At 42.5% G+C, this 22470-nt stretch overlaps 1 protein-coding gene across 2 annotated transcripts in view; it reads right to left on the bottom strand.

The window, feature by feature from the left end:
• Nucleotides 1–16483, bottom strand: part of mark4a (MAP/microtubule affinity-regulating kinase 4a) — a 72002-nt gene extending 55519 nt beyond the window's left edge. For both annotated transcript variants that reach the window (XM_063202998.1, XM_063202997.1), the window contains exon 1: nt 15824–16483. In XM_063202998.1, the coding sequence (XP_063059068.1) occupies nt 15824–15874 (51 nt within the window). In that variant the 5' untranslated portion in view covers nt 15875–16483. The remainder of the gene's footprint in view (nt 1–15823) is intronic.
• Nucleotides 16484–22470: the final 5987 nt, after the last annotated feature.

The raw sequence follows: 22470 nt of genomic DNA, 5'->3' as shown, positions 1-22470 counted from the left end.
AATGTTCTATCTAGTACTAGCATTTTTGTAATAGCATTTTTAGTCTGTGGTGTTTTTTCTTTAGGAATAGTGGCTGCCACCATGGCTGCCAAAGATGAGATACATTTTGGTTGAATATTTGTCCCTTGACTCACAACAATAACTTCAATAAGCACATTACATTACACTTAGCTGAGCATATAGCCACTTCCATTTGCACAGGTTTTCACTCATTGCTGAAACGACTCAACTACATCATAACAACATTCCTATGACATTGCTGAGAGGCTTAAGTAACAGATTAAGACTTGTTCATTACAATTTTGATGACAATAAGGTTATAACATAGGCTCTGCGCAAAGGGGTTACTTAGGTGCAGGGTATTTGTTACAGTCCCTGGAACAATAGTTAGGTGTTATGTGAGGTGTTCTACTCAAGAACAATGCACATGTTAGCCATTACCTACTGACTTTGGTGAGATTTGAACCTTCAACCCACTAATCCCATGAAGACCACCTCTAAGCTTATAATCACTAAGTCAACATTGTCTCGATGTGCTCTGCTTCAATTTGGTGCTACACGTCTCCTACAAAAGTGTAGTTGCGTATTGAGCTATTTGGTTAAAATGCAGGAAATTGCAGCTAAAAAATAAAAAAAATTCTGGGGGGGAAGACCCTCAGACCCCTTCACGATTGAGGTGTCCCTTATTTTTTCCCCAGGGAGTTGGCAACCCTATGTCTTCTCCAGACCAAGAACACTGCAGGAAGGACAGTCTGAGGAGGCACTATTGCCCAACAGCTCTGCCATTACTGCACCGCTATATAATATTACATTACACTTAGCTTAATATTAGCCTGGTTCCTACCAGACCTCTGTGTGTTTGAGAAATGGAATTTTTAGTAGTGGAATTTCTAGTAGTGGAGCTCATGAAGCTGTACGGAACTACAGGTCGGGCAAGAGCCAGAGAAGCGTAATATAGGATCCAAACCCGTATCCTTCCATAACCAAGAAATAGGCCGTAGCCATTAAGCTATGGACCACTTCTGATTGCATGATAAACTGCATTTTATGATTTATTTATCATTGATTCTTGAAAGTATAATATTTACTTTTTTGAAAAGTGGCATGAAGTACCTAAAAAACAGAGGGAAATGAAATGGCTAATGTGAGCAAACTATGCATGTTATGTAAGAGAGTAGTTTTTGTCATCTCCGTCAGATGAAACCACTGTCAGGTTTTGTGGAGGTGACAGAAACCTCCAAATGCTCCTCACTGGAGGCAAGAGTATAATTTTGAATCATAATAAATACTAATATGGCTAATAATGCTTCCTTAACCGGCACAATTCAGTCACATGTGCAACAAGCTACGCCCTGTCACCACCACTTTCTACACCACTACCCAAGAATGGGTTTCTGACTAGGACTTACTGTATTCTCAGTTGAACCCCAAGTAATACTGCTGATTGAAACAACATGTTGTTTTACCTGTTGTGTCAAGACACACTCAAGTCAACTGATCTCTGGGTCCAACTGTTTCTGCTATCTGAGCTATTCAAGCTATCTGACTCATTACACCGCGCGCCACACTTCCACCTGGAACGTAGGCCGAGGGGAAGAACTCCAAGGTAACCAAAAAATAAACAAGACAATAAGGGTCACTGCGAGCACATTTTCATAGAAAAACGTTTTCTATCAGACAACAATGTAAACTCACATCAATTACAGCTGATTTGTCTATCGAATCTTGTGTTGTTGAACCTACAGCAACCTCTTTTTATTTCTAAAAAAGCAAACAGCTTTGGAGGCATTTATTGGTGACGGGGATGCTCTTGCTCCTCTCCTGATAGGAGAAGTCCCTGCCTTCTGAAATACGCTTCCAATGCAGTCTTCCCAGATGTGTGTGTGTGCGTGCGTGCGTGCGTGCGTGCGTGCGTGCGTGCGTGCGTGTGTGTGTGTGTGTGTGTGTGTGTGTGTGTGTGTGTGTGTGTGTGTGTGTGTGTGTGTGTGTGTGTGTGTGTGGAGCAAGGCAGAGCTACATTCATCTGTCGAGTCAGGCTAAGCTAACCACTTAAAAATGAACAAATGATTGCTTGGTGAAAACTAACACTACATTACTCTCATAAGGATCTGGTGACGTCTGGCCCTGCTCAGTCCAAGAACATCTGCAACCTATTTGTCCTTTGTCCTCTCATTGCATTGCATTATGACGCCATCATGCTGCGATTGCACTCATTAAATGTTTTGGCCTTTACTTTCAAAATGGCATTCTGCCAAGCTGCTGCTGCTGCTGCTGTGTGGAGCAAGCTGTGTGTGTGTGTGTGTGTGTGTGTGTGTGTGTGTGTGTGTGTGTGTGTGTGTGTGTGTGTGTGTGTGTGTGTGTGTGTGTGTGTGTGTGTGTGTGTGTGTGTGTGTGTGTGTGTGTGTGTGTGTGTGTGTGTCTGTGTGTGTGTGTGTGTGCGCGTGTGTGTGCGTGCGTGTGTAGGGGCCCTGCAGCTATTTCCTGAAGTGTCATTCTTCAAGCCAGTGTACAAGGCTACTAAGTGGCTGGCCACATAACATAATATGGAGAGCCATCACCCACCTGTCACAAGAACAAATTGCACCATGTTGTGTCTGTGTAACAATCTTGTCAACAACAATAAATGTTTGGGAAAAATATCTAACCATGTGCTATTTTGTCTGCGCCAATCGTTGCAAGAGAGTTAGCCTAAAACACTAAACAATACTAGTACTCACTGCCAATAGATAGCGTAATACCTCTGTCTGCAGTAACCCTACAAACACATAACAGCACAGTCTGACACAGGTATTACCAGCAAGTCTTAATGGCAGCTGTGCTATAACGGGCTAATTACCTCCGCCAAGGAGGTTATGTTTTCGGTCACGTTGGTTTGTTTGTTTGTCTGTCTGTCTGTCTGTTTGTTTGTCAGCAGGATAACTTGAAAAGTTATGAACAGATTTTGATGAAATTTTGTGGAGTGATTCAATTTTTGGTGGTAATCCGGATCATAATCTGGATCCAGGAATTTGTTGAGAAGATTCTTCACCATTGCGGGATAGGGCAAATTTTGTCATTCCAGTTTCTAATTCCACAAAAAACGAGGCAGAAAGACTTGTAAAAAAAAGAGGGTGTAACATAGTCAAATGTTCTATCAAACAGCTTGCTGGTGGAGGTCTGCACTCTCTGAGTGCATTTCTAGTTAACTTTGCTACTTTTACTGACTTCTTCCAGAAAAAATTGCTTGTTCTAAACAAAAGTATCCACTGCCGGTTAGATCACATCACGTCTCTCCTTTTCTCTTAGAATCAAATAAAAGGGGGGCGCAGGGGGCAAGGTGTGCCCCCCTTTTCTTTGATTCTAAGTATTCATCTGGGACAGCACCCTTAAAAGTTATCAAGAAACCTGAGTGAAGCCTGCTACCTACTTGATTTAGATCTCCCTTTTTCTCTACAATCTGTTCTCTCCCAGTGTTATTTAGCGTGGTAACCAGTGGTGAAAGTAGGCAGGTGCAGGCGCACAGGTGTGCAGCAGCGGTATAACATTTACAGCCAGTGTGCAGTAGCGGTAAGAGACTAGTCCCGGCCAAAACCCCACATTAGAAAATTCTATTAAAGTAGAACACATATGTAACCCCACTACACCACTACTATAATGGGTTACAAGAATTATAAGTATTATTCTACAGGAGGGAGTTAGAAGGAGAGGAACGGGAGAGGAAATATCCTTGGGCCTAGAGACTATAGGTTCGCTACTGGAGAAGCAAATGATCTGACAGACAACAGTCGATATACAAGAAAAGAATTACAATATTTATTAATCAATAAGGAGGGGGGTTAAGTTCAAGTATTCAGCTTGTAGCTGTCTTAAATACCCGGAACAATAAAATATATAGTGAAAATAAATAAATAAAACCAGAGCTCTGTAAAACAATAAAATGGCCAATGTCCATGAAGATTAAAAAGGGAAAACTTGGATTGTCCGTGGAAGGGAATAGAAATAAAATAAAAAGGAGGGAAATAGTCCGAGGGAGTGTCGAGTGTATTTGTATCAATGTATGTGACGCTTATCTGGGGAAAGGCAGGGGGTCCAGTCTTCAGGGTTCGGTCGCTGGTCAGGGACGTCGTTCACGGGGTAGGCTCGCCATCAGGTTCAGGGTTCAATCAGGGTTCAGGGTTCAAGCGTACTTAAAAAAACAATCGGAGTTTCACGGTTGAAATCAAAAGTCTTCAAATCCAAAAATAGAGAAAAGGTCCGAAGGGAAAAGTTGATAGCGGTAGATAGTAAAAGAAGTGTGGGAAATTGAAGGAAGGTGAAAGTGTGAAAGATGAAAGATCAATTAATGAAAGTTCAGAGAATCAAAAAGCGTGGAGGTCTCAGTCAGGAATCAAGAGAAGTGAAAGTCGTTAAACAAAGTGGTCGCCTAGCAACGGGCCGACCGCGAGCTGCACAGCTGGAGCAGCTCTATGTCTGCGTGTGTGTTGTGCACTGTTGTGTATGCATGCTGTGTGTGTATGCTGTGTGTCTGGTAACAAACCAGAGGTGGGTTACACGCTCCCCCCCTAAATTACCTTGAGTCCCTTCAAGGGTTCTAAAAGCTTTTGTGAGTTACACATACAACCACACCATGCCATCTGAGACAAGTATCGAAATACCCGAAATAGTCATGCAGTGATTTAGATCTGTAGCACACATATTTATTTAGTTTGATGTTGGCATTGGAAGGGCGGTTGAAAGGCTTGCACACAATAGTGCCGGTAAGACATAAAAACTACTTTCACCCCTGGTAGTAACCTAGATATTATGTAGGTAGGCCTACGTCACGTGCCCCAGACTGGCCCCCGTAGTGGCTTCCAGAGGCCTGGCCGGAGTGTGTGAACTCACGAGGGCCGGTTTAGCAGACCGACTTCTGCTGCTGGCCCGGCTGGCCACTAGGGTCAAACGGAGTCTGGTCAGTGCACAGACTGCACACAGACGGCAGCGGTGTAGCTTTAACTACTTAGCTACTTAAATGGCTATGTGTGGATTAAAAGATGATGATGACGATAATAATAACATCCTGGCCGGACAACAGCCAGCTCTAGCCCGTACCTGGGTCAGAGAGTGACGCAGGGCAGCAGTATACACAGTGAAATTGACAGTACTAATTCAACACTACTGAATTCTAGAGCAGTTATGGTCCCATACGATATAGTATTGAATTCAACTCATTCTGTGTTGAATGAATAATGTGAAATTAGTCAGTTTGGTTTTGCAGTGTGAATTCACACTATTTTAGATCATGGTGTACAAACACAATGTATAGTCCCTTTCCATATAGAGTTGAATCAACACTGCACGACTAACGGTGCAGCTTTAACTACTTAGCTACTTAAATAGCTGTGTAGTGGATTAAAGGCTGATGATGATATCCCTGCCGGAGGACAGCCGGGTCCGGCCCAAACCTGAGCCGCATGTGGGCCACATCTGGTCTATGAGCTGATCCGTGTGTTATGGAACGGAAGGGATCTTAAGAGTACACTACAGTAAGGCCGGTGTCAAATCTCATAGAAAGTGTATAAGTAATTTGAATGCAGTTGTTGTACTGTATACAACTCTGGGGTAAGGAGACTGGAATTGTATAATAGCCTATCAAACATGGGCCAGATCTGAAGAAGATATTAAAAAAATTAAATAAAATGAAATAAATTGCATACACAGACAAATAGAAGCATTGTTCTGTACTTATTTTTTGCGCTGGCAATACCTTCTGGTTACCAATTACACACAGTAAAAAATGGGATGTCAATATACTGTAACTCTCTGAGAGTTGAAATGAACTCGTTTCAGATAACATTTGGTCCCACTCGAAAAAATAAGTGTAAATTACATTTTATGGTCAATGTTACAGAGTCTACAGTAATGACAGAGTCTACAGTGTTGTGTGAAAATCAACACCGGAATGTGAAGAATTCTTCTGGCTGTTGTTGCAATTACACTGGCCACTGATTTTTGACTCCACTGTTGGAGTGACTTGACTCTCCACAGTGGAGTTACTCTGCAATGTTGACACCTATTTTTATTTTTTTACTGTATGTACCGACTAATATAATGTATGTACCTTATACGCAACAATGTGGTGATCTGTGGGCTACAGAAGTATACCTCCAATACAAAACTCAACTTGCTATCCCCTTTAACTTAAACCAGATAAAGAGTTACCAAAAGATCATTTATGCCCTATATATTGTACCTGATAAGGTACTTGTTCAGTAAAAAGGTACCGCTGGTCGTGCAATAAGGTTAGGTTCACAGTAGTCTTTTTAGTCTAGTATATATAGTCAGTATATACAATGAGAACAGTGTCCTGTGTTAATATTAATTAAAACTTCACTGCCAATCATGATTAAAAGGACCTGCACTACCTATTTCCTGAATTTAATTACGAGAGGAACACTATGGTTGTGGGTGACACAAGGACATTATGGCTCTGCTGAATATCAGAGGTAAATTCTGATAGCCACTGAAATTCACAAAACTGATTTTATGGGGAAAAAAATGTTCCCAGTCCCCACACCATGGAAACTAATAACACTGTGATACAGTAGAACAGCAACACAGCCAAGTCTGCAGGGTGTGTGTGTGTCTGTGTGTGTGTGTGTGTGTGTGTGTGTGTGTGTGTGTGTGTGTGTGTGTGTGTGTGTGTGTGTGTGTGTGTGTGTGTGTGTGTGTGTGTGTGTGTGTGTGTGTGAATACAGATACATTCCCTGCAATTAATCTGCTCCAGATCTCTTACGTCTCAAAGGTAATCCAAGATTAAGGCAACACTGGCCTACGTCTATGTCTACCTGGCACAGTGCTTCTGCCACAGCTCACAAAGCTACATATTACACCGCACACACACACACACACACAGGGAAGCCGACAGGGGGCCCAAAGGGGTCACTTGTCTCGGGCCCAGGGAGAGAGAGAGGGGGCACAGAATTGGATCCTCATTCCATTGTATTATTTGGGTTTGGGGCCCTTTCAGATGTTTTTGTCCCGGGCCCAGCCAAAGCTGTCAGCAGCCCTGCGCACACACGCGCGCACGCACGCGCACACACACACACACACACACACGCACACACACACACACACACACACACACACACACACACACACACACACACACACACACAAACAACAGCATAATGTAGAGCTGCACAAATATTAGGCCAAAAAGCCTTACTTGTAAGTTTGTTGAGAGTAATGAGTGGCAACTTGTTGCTAAATGATATGATCCACTGACTGCCACCCTCCAAACGTGCTCTTAGGTGTAGAAATAATCAAAATGATAAATAATCAAATCAAAACACAGCCTCTCCAGTGACGTCTCGTTCGTCACCTAATGCAAAGGCAATCGGACAAAATGCAGTAAGATTACACGTCAGATTAGATTGGAAAAACGTACAAATTGGGGGAAATGGCAAAAAGTAAACATGTTTATTTGACACAACAATTATTCACCCAAAAAATGCCAGCAAATTATGTACTATGAAACAACTACACTATACTGTATGTCATGCCATGCCAAGTGTTCAGTGTAAAAGGTTTTAGAAAATATGTGTCATCAAACTGAAATATGCTCTTAATTATAGCTGACGTCTTACACCATGCAAGAAACTTGTTAAGTATGTTTTTTATTGGCTTGTGTCACCCACTTTTGTGACATCATCTTTATTTTTCTTTAGTTTATTCATAGAGACCTTGGTTACCAATTTCCATGGTAGGAAATTGCTGTAATGAAACAATGCCCATTCTATCGAGAGAATGTAAACTGTGTACCAAAACTCAACCATAATGTGTCAGTAACGAAATGCTAGCAATTGTATCCCAGTGACAACAAAATGGCTAAGAAAGAAATGCGTTGTTTCAACGATTAGGTGAATTATCTGCCTTTGAAAAAAGCATGATATAGAGAGAAATACTGCCTTTTCAAATGAGATGGGCAGACATTTCCCATTGACTTCACATTATATGAAGTCATCATCAGGGTCTTATTGCTTTCCTCTTTTTTTCGTATCAAAGACCAGATTTTGAAAGTGGCAACTGCCAGAATATTGCTGAGCATACTGCCAGGAGTTTATATCAGCAAAATTAAGTTGCCACTCGAAAGTGAGAACGAACCTCATTTTACAGGAGCTTAGATTTCTGACCCACAGCCTATGGCCAAAATGATACACAATTACTTCAACAAATATCGTTATCACGATTATTCATAAGCTTTAATATCTGTTGCACTTTTAAACAAACAATATGTTATGATGTTTTGAATGCAATGTGAAATTTTAAAATGGTAAATGCCACACCAGAATTCCTCCACTGGCACTTGTGAATGTAATTGCTGATGTGTTTGATGTGTTTGGCATGTTTGACGGGCAGCCGTGGCCTCGTGGTTAGAGAGTTGGTCTTTCAATCTAGGGGTTGCAGGTTCGAATCCCCCCTGACCTCTCCCTACATCTCCATCCATGGCTGAAGTGCCCTTGAACAAGGCACCTAACCCCACATTGCTCCAGGGACTGTAACCAATACCCTGACAAAAAAGACTGTAAGTCGCTTTGAATAAAATTAAAGCGTCAGCTAAGTGCAATGTAATGTAAAAGAAATGTGATGTTTGTCATGCTGATGTGTTTGTCAAGTTTAGCTTTTCAACTACGGTGACAGGAGGGTCCACTACTTGTTTAGAGATGATGCATTCCCTGTAATTAATCTGCTCCAGATCTCTTACGTCTCAAAGGTAATCCAAGATTAAGGCAACACTGGCCCACGTCTATTTCTACCTGAAACAGCGCTTATCCCTATCAGCAAGCTCAATATTATAGCCTATACTACCTGTACCAACAACAACAGGGCACAGCGCCATACAGTACTAACAACAACAGAAAACACCTGAGCATGTCAAACACTAAACATTTTCACTGTGAACCGTTTATCGAACTTAAATGAAATAAACTAGTTTTCCATTGATTTTATGCATGATATATGACTAGATGGTTTCAGTGAGACGGCTAGCAGGGTAAACAGAGAGGTGTGATCAGCCTCTCCATGGCCCATCTGTGTGCAGGGTTGCCAGATGAGGCTGCCCAAAAAGTGCTCAAAACCCGCCTAGGAGCACAAAATTCCGCCCAATTGTATTGATTTCAATGGCAAAAATTGGACGGGTTTTTCTGATAAATGCCATTTTTACCCGCACACGGCCATCCTAAGCAGCCCAATTGGGCGGGAACCAGTCCAATCTGGCAACACTGTCTGTGTGGCCGTTTCCATCTCATCCCCCCCCCCCTCTCATGGCACTTGCCCTGACAGAAGAAGAGGCAGGCGTCTCCCTGCCCCTCCTCCGAGTGCGAAGAGGAAGGCTGGGTGGGCTCACATGGGCTTTACAGGCCTACACACTTCTCGCACTTAAAAATTGAATTGAATTTCGTCCTCTGAATGGCCGATGAGCTAGATATTAAATGTGTCAAAGGTCATCTATTAATTTATAATACAAGTCATTGAGCAGTTCGACAAAAAAATTAAATATAAACACCATTCCATATCAATGTACTTATGAATGGTAACCATAACAACAGTAGTGAAGTAGCCTCAATTAACTGTTGATTGACAGGTCATGGACAGCAGAAAAGAGGGAGAAAGGGCTGTTGGTCTAAATCTGGGAGAAGAGATGACTGCCTTCAGGGCAGGGTATATCCTACACCCATACCAGGCCCTTATGTCATGACATGGCACCGGCACGACCTGATATGTGTGTACAGAGGCCATGTAAATACACACACAGAAATGGAAGCACTGCTCTGAACCTAGAATAGAATAGAATAGAATAGAATAGAATAGAATAGAATAGAATAGCATAGAATAGCATAGAACAGAATAGAATAGAATAGAATAGAATAGCATAGAACAGAATAGAATAGAATAGAATAGAATAGAATAGCACAGACTAGAATAGCATATAATAGAATAGAATAGAATAGAATTGCATATAATAGAATAGAATAGAATAGCATATCATAGAAAGAATAGAACAGACTTGTCATTGCAGAACAACAATTTAAGCAGTCCTTGCATGTTGAGCACTAAATAATTAAAGATGAAAAAGGTTAGAAAAGTACACAACACCTCACACATATATCACAACCACATACTGTAGGCCCACACTCTCTCTCTCTCTCACACACACACACACACACACACACACACACACACAAACACAAACACACACATCACAGTCACACATATCCCCATTAATTGGTGTGAAAAGGATACTTTGGTAGCACAATTTAGTTCAATAATGGCTGTTGAAGAAAAGCGTAAGCTGGTTGCACTGGTAGAACCTTTTTGAAGAACAATTATGTACCTAATTTCTAACCATTTACCTTCTAAGGTTCAATGTGGTGATCTGCTGGATACACAACCATACCTCCAGATGCACAAGTGGCTTCTGTAGGGCACCAAAGAGAGAATTTACGAATCTGCATATGAAGAGCTCAGATGCAAAACCCCCTAACTCCATCTCTGAAGACCTGCACTTCTATATTTTTAGAGAACCCCGTTGTTGGTTTGGTTTACATTTATGTACTTGATAATACATATAAATAGTTATATTACATAAATAAAATAAAATAAAAATATGCAATTTTGATAGCTTTGTATTAAATAAAAATGAATTAGGATTATTTTCTGAAAAGGCACTTAGGGGGTTTTGCATCTGAACTCTTCATATAGTACCAGAAGGAACACAATTGTTCTGCAAAAAGGTACTAGTTGCAGCCTGTGGTATGACAAGCTGAGGTAGAGAGTAGGCTGGTAGTTCCATTTCTTTGTGTGTGTTTGTGTTTGGATATATTTTCAATCCATACAGTACTTATCTCTTATACAGTACCCCTCACCTTTGCTGCTTCTCACTAACAGCAACAGACGTCACTTACATTAGGTACTGAATACTACAATGGCTATAATGCATCAAGTGCATTAACGGTTTCAATCCCAGCCTAAATTCTGGAGGCACAGTACCGCCAAACCACTCACTGCCCACTGCACTGGGTGATTGACAGAAGACGTTGCCAATTAACTTGATACACAAGTAGATGGCTGTTTATGGATGAGCAGGTAGTTTGAATGGATTAGTTTATAGCTATATATGTTTCGAGGGCCGTTTGCGGCCCTTGAGGCCGTTTTATCCAGCCCCCGATATAGTTTTTGTGTTATGCAGCTTCACATGAAATATGTCATATTTTGTAAAGGAAACTTAGAAAATACATTTGCAATACAATTAAGTTATATTCAGGGGACCTAGAGAAGGTGGGTTCTGTTTTAAAGCTAGCTGCCTTCAATATAGGTCTAAAGTGCAGGAAGAAATCCTGGTTTGTGTTCGAAATACGGCCCTCAGAGGACTTTTACGGCCCTCGGATGAATTTGAAATGGCCCATTGAATGAGAAAGGTTCCCCACGCCTGGTTTATAGGCTGATAGGAGCCATTCATGTCTCAGTGGATTCAGGATGTGTCATTTCAGTTCAGCTACCTGATTGTTTGGGTCATCTTCTCAAACTGGGAACACTGATGATGAGCTTAAAGGTGGGGTTGCAGGTTAACCATTTTAAGAAAATGTACCATTATGACATCACGTTGGGGGTTCTGCAGGCTCATAGGAGTCTATGTAGAACCTTAGAATCCTGGGGGAGTTCCCCCAACGTGATGTCATACCTGCAACCCCACCTTGTTTGTATAAAATGTTTGTATCCACTTCTGCCTTTGGCTTCAGCTTTTTATCAGTATGTTTTTTTTCTTCTTGATTTGAATTCAGTTCAAGTGAGACTATACCTTTTCATTCTTCCTGCTCGACTGTTTTGGGATTTCTCACCAATTGAGGTGAAACACTCCTAAATAGAAACATCACCTTCACCTCTTGTTTTGGTCGTCATTTCACAATGCGGATTTTACAAACTGGTTACAATGGAAAAAAGTATTCCACATGAATAACACAACTGTCTAACCAGCAAGTGTTCCAATAAGTACATATTAGGAGTTTTCATAGGCTACTATATTAAAACCTGTCAATGCTTTAGATTTAGTTAAGTAACCAAAGGTAGACTAATGCCACTCAGGTTGATCAAGGGCATGTTCCAAAAAGCAGGTTCCGTCTCTGGATGCCTGGATTCTTACCTGGATACGTTAACTCTGCACAACTGGTAAATCAAGACATATAAGAGACCAGTGGGTCTGACTGGAATAAGAATAACACTTTGAGGGACTTGTATTAGATGGCTTACATCTCGTTCTGGGTTGACCTAGCTGGATTAGTCATTAAACCATCTTTTTGGAATATGCCCCTTGCTGTTTCATAAGTTCAAAGTGTGCCTCCTGGCTGCAGGCATCTCTGCAGCAGCATTATGTTCCCACCATGTCATCAGCAGCATCAGAGAGGTATATATGCTACATGAACACTCAAACAATATTGCTTGGCCAATTTCCTACCATGAAGGCTAATACTGAATGTTCCTGAGGACCTGGGCCTCTCCTCTACACGAGAATGTTGTTTGTATTGTATTGTGTTAGCCTACTAACGCTCAATGACAAATGATCAAGCCATTTTAGTTGGTATAGCACCTAAATAAGGGTTAGCATGAAAGTATGCCTATATATAGTGCACTGTACACAGAAAATATGTGTAAATATGTGTTCATGTAGGCCTAATTGTAATATTGCTTTCCTTATGGTCATAACCAAAGTAAAAGAAATCATAAGCCAAAGTTTGATATGTGGAGTCCTCCACCTGAGAATGCTGTTCATATTGTGCTGTGTTAGCCTACTAATACTCAATGACTAATAGTCAAACCGTTTCAGTAGGTATAACACCTAAATAAGGGTTAGCATGAAAGTATGCCTATTTATAGTGCACTGTACACAGAAAATAGGTGTAAATAGGTGTTCATGTAGGCCTAAGTGCAATATTGCTCTCCTAATGGTCATAACCAAAGTAAAAGTAACTAACCATAAGTCCATGTTTGATATGTGGAGTCCGCAGCCAAATAAAAGCAATTTGGGAGAAAATGGGAGCACATAAGAAGATAGACGCAGGAGTTTAATTAAGCAAATTCACAAGATGAGCCGTGTCCAACACTGGTGGCGACTGTGAGGGCCGTTATATTTATGTACTTCATCAAGTGTAAGGGTTTTTTTGCTTTATCAGATCTTGAACGTCTGCCATATTGGATTTCCACCATCTTGGCTCTTGGCTTCAACGGATACCTCGACTAAATTAAAATCATCACAAGGCACATAAACCTAGACTTCGGACAAAATGTCACTACAACCCGGCGTTTAGACAAACCGTGTAACGTTGTTATTGTAGTAAGAACACTGTAACACTATTGGACTGCAATGCATCACCTTTTCACTGGAATATTAGTCTGGGGTTGTTCAGCAAACATGTGTCTTGTGTTACGGATATGGAATGGTTTGAGGGATGATGTAGGACAGGGACGGGGAACCTTTTTCAGTGGAAGGGCCACTTCAAATTCCTCCAAGGGCCGTGAAAGTCCTCCGAGGGCCGTACTATGAACACAAACCAGAATTTCCCCCTTCACTTTAGGCCTATTTTGAAGGCAGCCGCCTTTCAAACACACCCCACCTTCTCTAGGTCCCCTGAATATAACCTAATTGTAGTGAAAATGTAATTTCTAAGATTCCTGTACAAAATATTTCATATTTCATGTGAAGCTGCATAACATTAAAAGTATGTCAGGGGTCAGATAAAACGGTCTCAAGGGCCGTAAACGACCCTCTAGACATAGGTTCCCAACCCCTGAGTAGGAGAACACATCTACACACACTCCACCAACATTGACAGGACTACAGACACTGGCGATAATTTGAAGGCATATCTTAACCTGTGTAGTAGGCCTCGTACTGTAGCCTGAAAACATGTTAAGACATGCCTGTAGTTTTGGAGACAAGATTTGTCTTTTTATTTAGTTTTTAGAGTAGATGACATGTATGTTCCTCTTCATTAATGAGTCATTAAATGTAAGTTGTACGTATTAGTTGCTTGCATGTATGAGTTTCATATTGTTCATGTGGGTCTCTGTATGTGTTGGGTGTAGGCCTATTATTTAAGAATTATACCAAGATGTAGCCCTATTGTATTAGTTGTCATGTATTTAAGATTTACTTGTAACATCTTTGAGTTATTACATTCCAAGTTAGCATCAGTGTCATGTCTCTGCAATGACATAGCGTCGATCTATAGTAGTTAGGTTTATAATAAATCCTGAGGTCATCAGGAAAGCATGATAATTAGGCCTACTGATTAGGCTACAGTGCACCTAAATGACTGACTTTGCAGTGTGTTTTTGCTTGTCTCACTCACAAATACCCAATGCTTGTCTTTGAATTATATATTTATCTTTGTGTATTGCAGCCGTTGCACTATGTTTGACGTTTTAAACTACCCATTAGGCCCAGCTGACAATGCCATAATGGCCCTGACAGAGTTGTATAGGTCTGCCAGTTTCATTAACCCCCTTGATGCTGCACAGCCTCCACAAGACTGCAACTCCATCCTTATCCCTTCCCCATCCTCTTCACTGTCATTTTCCTCCTTTTGTAGGGCTATGCTGAAAGGGGACCTTTCAGTATATGACTATACACTTTTATATTCCTCTCATTCCCTCTGTTCTGCAGCTGGAAACACTGGACCTATGCCTCTTACCGTGTAGCCTAGTGCTACATTGCAGATTTTGCAGGAGGATGCACCAGAGGCCCGTTGTTGAAATATATATGTAGGTACAACACTAGCAGAAACTATATATTCTGTAAAATGCTCACGGAGATGGGCTATTTCAAATCTATTATACAGGGCATCGGTGCTGTCAATGCTACCGTAGTCTTCTGTGCGCGCTAGCTGCTTTCACGGATAGCTCACTACATAATAATATTAGGCTATGTGCGCCTGCAGCAGTGGACTGTTGCGGGCCAGTGATGGGGAGTTGCACCCTTAATCAGCGCTGACTGAGGGATATAGTGTTGGCTGCTGTTGGTGCTGAGCCCAATTCTGCCTCTTTGCGCGATGTAATTTTACGAATGATTCCGTCGCGTTTTTGACAATACAGACGTAGGGTAACGTCTTTAAATTATGCTGCTCACTCGCGGATGGCGCTGTTTGACCTGAGTAGCTAGGGATGGAAACAGCACGACACGCATCGGGTGAATTCAGTCCTCTTTCGTCGATCATTTGGCGGCTGAGGGTTTTCGCCATGAAAGCGCAAGAGAGAGAGAGATGGAGAGAGGGGCCTGGGCCACCGCTCAGCTCACTGTCCCGAAGCATGAGAGACAACGGATGCAGCATGTCAGTCGAGCGAAAGCAAAACGGCCTCAAAAGCAGAACACACAATCAGAATGTGACATCATTATCTGCTTGGTCTTATAATGAGAAGTGACGGCTGCGAGGATGGCGCTTCTGCGCACATCCGCCGAGAGCCGTCAAATGCGGATGGGTTTAAGCACGGCTGTTTGCCCAACGTTACCACCGTCGGCTTTGCACACACACACGCACACACATACGCATACACACACTCGCAGACACACACAATCAAGAATACGGCCCCTTTTTGCAAAATAACCTGCCGTAGCTTAGCGCAGGTTTTGTCCAAGTCATCCTTCCTATATCCACCCATATTCTTGAATAAATCGCTGCAGAATAATGATAGCCTAGTGCACAGTGCATATATCTCATCATAAGACAGCCTCTGCAACAATAAGGGTGCTATTTGTGCCTATGTAATTACAAGAATCCTGTCAGTTTTCGTCAAAAGATTGCACACTTACATGATCTGAGCTCCGTTCGTTCCCAGGTGGTAATGCAGACCGCGAGGACATTTTTTCCCTGAGGTTCTTGACTATTATTGATGATTATTGTGGGTGATATTTACAGAACCGAGCTCCGGCGATGAGCCGTCGGCATCGGCCTCTCTGGCGGCTGCGACCACGACCCAGTCAGTCAATCTGCCTGAGAGGCGGCCGGCTGAGCCGTGCCCGAGAGAAAGCCTGCGTTCGTCATGGCAGCGGCGAAGGCAGTCAGCGAATATCAAGGATGTCCTCAAGCTTGCTGCATCTTTTCAGGCCAAAAAAAGAGCTGTGATGTACAAAACGAAAAAATCAGCGAAGGAAATTAAATTCAGGCGAACAAGGCCGAGGACGAGCTATAGAACAGAATGGTGTTTGGCCAGAAACCAGCGTTTCGGTGGCGATTGACCACCCCCTGCCACATAACGCCTAGCAAAACAAATAGGCATCCAAACGCCTAGTCCCACTTTCACTCGAGCCCAAATATCAACACCGAAACTCGCCTATCTTTTCTTCCTCGTCCACGCAGTCTTGATTTCAGATGCGACTGCCGTGGCTGGCAAAAGAAAAGGCCGGATGGTTCACATGATAGAGAACCCCCCTTATTCCAGCAGCGGTCCGTAAAGATGCGCCACCGCTCCCCCTCGGAAACACAGGCTGGCTGACACATCAACCCCTCCACCAAGCGTAAGCCAACCAGAGAGCTCGCCTGGAGTCGATAGAAAAATTAAAGGTCTCCGTTAACCAGCACTATTTAGAAATCAGCTATGCTAAGCGTGCGTAAACATTACGCATAGAAAAACACAATAAACATTAACTATAAAACATTATATTTTTGTGAAATAGAATAGCGTGTATTTTACTATTTTTCTGCAAATGTTCGGCACAGTTAGTAGGCTTCTGAATGTAGTAGGCCTACACATATCTCAGAAAAAAACAGTAATAGCAAAAATAGCCTAGTAATAATTGATGGAATGTAGACGACATAAAATGGGCTTTATTTGATTCCCATTTGGATTCCCATTTGGGTTGGGTGTGCTGTATACAGTTGCAAAACATGTCATATGATATGACAGTAATAGGAAACAATAACACTGGCCTATTACAATTTGCCTAAGAATCAGGGTTATCACTCAAAGTTCTTTCTTTTTTTGCTGTAAGCACTCAACACTGTCTCCTCCGCAGTGAGATTTCAATCTATTTCAACATGTGTTATATGTATTTTAAAGTGACAATGAAGAGAGATTCTATTGTATTCTATGTGCAGCACTGTTAGGTTGCAGGGATGGCAACACAGATCACCATCCCCATTCATCCCACTGACTTCCACAATTCCGGGAACCAGGAAGTACAAACATGGTCACCCAGATGTTATTTGGTGATGCTCAGTCTGGGCACCAAAACTATGAATGAGCCAAGACTGTGCTTCGATTGTCTGCTAAACTGAGGCAGCCTTGGGAATTGGGGAGTTGGATCAGAGGTTTGCAGTTTCGAAATACAACCCATACCTATAGTACGAATGGCTAGGGCACACTTGGAAAAGAGGCAACTGCCTCAGTGTGACTACCCAAGTCAAATAAAGGAGAAATAAAATAAAAAGAATGCATGTCGATACACCGTAATCCATGGCTGATGATGTGCCCTTGAGATGGACACCTAACCACAATTGCGCCAGCCACCTACTGTACCTGATAGTAATCTGTACATGCTTTGTATAAAAGCTAAGTGGAATGGAATAGCCACGCAATCCCACCTTGCCTGATGTAACCAAGGTCATCCTGAAATAGTTTGCCACACAGGGCTCGAACCCGCAACCTTCCAGTTCATGCTCCAGTTCGGCATGGAAGGCACATTACGATACCACTTAAGTAAAGGTTCTATTTTTAAAGATATTTGTTTGTCTTTCTCGACTTTATTGATGACAGGATAGTATGAGAGGTGGACAGGAAGCGAATGGGGAGAGAGACGGGGAGTGGCCGGCAAATGACCCGGGCCGGGAATCGAACCCGAGTCAGCCGCATGGCAGACGAGTAAGCCACGGCACTGAACTAGAGGTTCAGACCAATAGCTCAGCGCTATCCTATCTGTATGAGCCTTTGGAAGGGAGGCTTACTAACATTCCACTGCACTCTGCTAGTTGGTAGGCTATCCATTACATTCACCCCACCACCCTAAACCTCACTCCCATCCGGGTCACAGCACCAGTGTAACCCAGGTCATCCTGGGCTAGTTCACCACTCACGACTCAAACCTGCAACCTTCCAGTCATCATTCCAGTTTGGCATGGGAGGCACTATGAGACCACATACACAAGGCTGTCTGTATGTCTTGCACCCTCCCTCAGATTAGAACTGAGTGCATGGTTTCCCTCAGCACTCGATAGTTAAGGTATCCACCCTGGCAACAAACATCTACCACCTTCACTATGTCCCCTGAATAGGTAAATATTTTGTATTAGGAATGTAATCTCTAAAGAGAAATGAGACAACATTGTGCAACGTGTAATGGACGATCCTTATTCTGCTACAACATTTAGCAATACTCCCGTCCTGAGTATAGCATTTTTAGTGAATGTGATATGTAAACTGTACGAATGTGCAGACATGATATGGGCTATGTGGGGTATGTGTGGCACCTTAATTTCTTCCAGGATCAAAACAGTCTCTCTGCTCTACTAGCAGTATTCTTGGGTATAGCATTTCTTCTTTTTTGTGGTCTTTTTCGAGATTATTTGATAGGATAGTGTGAGAGGTGGACAGGAAGCGAATTGGGAGAGACAGGGAGGAGTTGGCAAAGGACCCGGGCCCGGAATCAAACACAGGTCGGCCGCATGGCAGGCGAGTGCCCTGCCAGTTGGCCACTGCAGGGCCGGGTATAGCATTTCTGGCAGTGTCCCTGAGTGTAGCAGCATAGGCTACTCATACTTCATTTGTCAGAATGGAAAACAACGCAATTCCAAGAGTCGCTCTGCACTGGACCCCAGAGGGCAAAAGGAAGAAAGGGAGGCCAAAGATGACATGGCGCCGGACCATTGAGAAGGAGCTCCAGCAGCACCATCAAAGCTGGGGGACCATCGAGAAGTTGGCTACAGACAGACCGAAATGGAGAGACTTTGTTGCTGCCCTATGCTCCAAATGGCGTGATGGGGTTAAGTAAGTAAGTAAGTAACTTCATTTGTATCCACGAAGGCCTCGCTTGCACTGTAACGTTTTGCCCATTGTTTTTTTTTTTGGTAGCCCTAACTTTGCCAAGATAAAAATGAAAAAGTCTGCCTCAACCAGGATTTTTCTGCTCCGACTTTATTTATTTTTTACATAACATTTTGGGGGAACACCCTTCACGTCTGAAGAAGGGAGTTCACCCAAAACATTGCGAAAATTTTAAAAAAATTAAAAGTGGGAGCAGAAAAATCCTGGTTGAAGCAAAGTTTTTCACTTATCTCACCATGTCATTTGGTTGCTCTGCTCCCAGGTCAGACGTTTGTTTTGGACGTGCAGGCTTTAAACCATTGTGTCCTGGAGACACATATGCGCTGCATTCAGGTTTGTGAGATTTGAGCTGTTTTACCAAAAATGTGGGTAGGTTAGAGCTGAATGAACACATTCTGAGGCAAAATAAGGGTTCTAGCTTTTAAATGTAACTCATTTCATGTTTGTATGTGCTTCGGAGACTGAGATATTTAGGATTTAATAGGCAGAGGCCACCCTTTCCCAAAAAGGGCTTAGGACAAAATGGGTTAAACTAATCATCCAGGCCTGACTTTGCTATCACTCTTAACCAGGGCATAGATGAAGACTTTGTGTTACACAGTGGGACCTTCCTGCTAAAACAAAGACAACATAAAATCAATCAAATACATACAGTGTTCAATACACATACAGTACAGTGTGACAGTAGCTAAGATTAAAGTCCGGCCGGACCGTAAAGATGGGATTCAACTTAGTCCACGTTGCCCCACCCCTTCACACCCCTAACAAACTATTATCATTCTTTTTTCCTGGCCTTGAAAAGTAGAACAGTTCATGAATTATAATCAGTAGGCCAAATGAACATCTGTAAGCTGTTACATAGAGCTGTGGGTTACACACACCCAGCACATCTGGGTCCCCTAGGTCCTCTGAAAACATTACATTGAATTGTATTTAGCTGTACATCTCTTCCTCTATCCCAAAGTGACTATGCTCCATACATTTGTTATTATTGCATTTTCCCAAGTACCCCCTGCAGTGTGCTTGCGTACCCCTAGTGGTACACGTACCCCTGGTTGGGAAACAATGCCTTACATTACAATGTTACTACATTTAAAATGTAAGGCATTACACTACATTTGCATTACTTTAGTTACCCTTGCCAAAATAACTGGAAATATGGCTCTGGAAATTTACTCTGTAAATAACTCTTAAATGATTCTTTGATGACTCTTTCCCCTCCCACCCAGGAGGTGTTTCAGCAGCATACAGACTAAAAACTAAGGGCTTCAAGAACAGCCTCTTTTTGATCCACCACACTGAACACCATTTAAATCCAGGTTACAGTCAAATGTATTATAACTTAAGTTACTTGCATTTAGTGTATATTACAGACTTGTCCCCCTGTAATGCATTACATAACTGTGTTAGAGCAAAATGCAATGCATTACAGTTATTACTTTTGCAATGAGTCACTCCCAACACTGGAACACTCCTATCCCCTAGCAGGGCTACGCCCTACTGGTGACGCAACGCCTTCGGCTCAGCTACAAACAGTAGGGTCAGGAGCTTGCTCAATCCCGCTACAGCGGGAACTCCACCCACTTTGTCTGGAACCAATCAACTGAGCATTTCCAACCGTCCTGGGTAGAGGCAAGTTCAAGGCAGTGACATGGTTTAAGAAGAGACGTTCTAATGGGCTAAGAAATGTTTGGTTTAAACTTCGGCACATCCCTCAACCAGTAGCAAGCCGAGGGAGGCGGGTTAACCAGGACATGGAAACAATGTTCTTCCTGTATGGAAATGCTAATCGTTATAGTCCTGGTCAGACCAGAATCGCGGTAGTGATCTGAAGTCTATGAAAATCAGGCAACCTATCCCCTACCTTGATGACTAACAACTTGTCTGGCAGAAACACTAGGCGCAATCGAGATACCGCAACGGCTACTTGCGCATTTAGACAGCAATGCATTTTGGATGAAAATGTTGCATGATGGTTCGATTTCCTGCCCAACTCACCAAATTTCAGTCATGTTGCGCCGACCAGGTGACTAACAAGTTGTCTGTGAGAACCACTGCAGGACCAAGGGACCCAGCACACCCAGCAGAACTGGAGTGATTCATCCAGCCAGGACAGTCAGCACTTACAGCAGGGATGGACACACTAAGATCTGGGGGAAAGGGGTGTCGTTCAGGGGAGTAAAGCGTCACTGAGTCACCAGGGCCCCATGTATATACAGTAGGGGGCCCACACACACAGTCCGATTCATGAAGCGATATGACTGGTGGGGTCCATTGGAAATGGTTGTATATAGGGCCCAAAATTTGCTGCAAAGCCCGTCAAAAAATAAATAGGCTACATTTATGAAAGAATGTGGACAGTTGTTACACCAACCTAACATGGCTTAGCTACTTTAGCATGGATTCAGATCTGTGCCATGTTGAATAGCGCACCATAGGCCTTATGAGACATTCTGCAGATGTTTTGATCTAAAAAACAGTTGCCCTGTTGAGCAGTGGAAAGCGGGCGGTCTGTATTTTGCACTGGCCCGTTGGAACAAGAGGTTGCCCACCACTGACGTTGCAAGACGTCACAACATCGTATTTAAATTTGACATAGTGTTGAATTAACAGTGCAACATTTCCTGTGATGAAGTGCACCACAGCCAGGCAGGGTGCTGCAGTCACAGCTGGACTCCACTGAAACTCCACTTGCGAAAGGTTATGGCACCTGGCCAAGCCAAGGGCTGCCTAGAGGAGAGGAGAGGAGAGGAGAGGAGAGGCCTGTCACGTCATTACACAGAGAGGGGGGTTCCCTCAATATGGTGCTGTTTGGTGCTGATGTCAATGGCTAAAACTCAACTTTGAGAGTTGAATTTAACGCTGTCTGGTTCTACTCTTAAACATTGTACAATTAACTGTGTAGGTTCTCTTCATGAAAGCAAGTAGCAAAACTCAGATCAATGATAAGGATGATTTTTTTTGTTTGGATGCACAAGTCATCATTTGGAAAGGCGCTTGAAATAAAATGTTGGCTATTATTATTATTATTATTATTATTATTATTATTATTATTATTATTATTATTAGGCTATTATCATCATCATCATCATTTTAAATTAAATAGGGTACATTTTTTGTATACTTTTATTTGTATGCATTGTTACTTTAATTGTTGTTTAATGATTGTTTAGATCAGTAGGTGATATTAGGCACAATAACAATCCAGTACAAAAAAAGAGCTCAAAGCTCAAGTCAAGTTCCCTGAAAGAAGAGAATGGTGCTGATCTGCCTAGTAATCTCGTGCTGAGGGTATCATACTCACTCAAGCTCAACGTGTTGCTTTGTGAGGATTTTTTTTTTTTTTAGACAAGTCAGAGCATTAAACACAACCGACGTGTGTCAATACGGTGAGGAAATCTGTAGACTAGGCTACCTACA

The sequence above is a fragment of the Engraulis encrasicolus genome, chromosome 7 (genome assembly GCF_034702125.1).
Source record: "Engraulis encrasicolus isolate BLACKSEA-1 chromosome 7, IST_EnEncr_1.0, whole genome shotgun sequence".
Taxonomy (NCBI): domain Eukaryota; kingdom Metazoa; phylum Chordata; class Actinopteri; order Clupeiformes; family Engraulidae; genus Engraulis; species Engraulis encrasicolus.
This window is presented reverse-complemented; position numbering and strand designations above follow the sequence as displayed.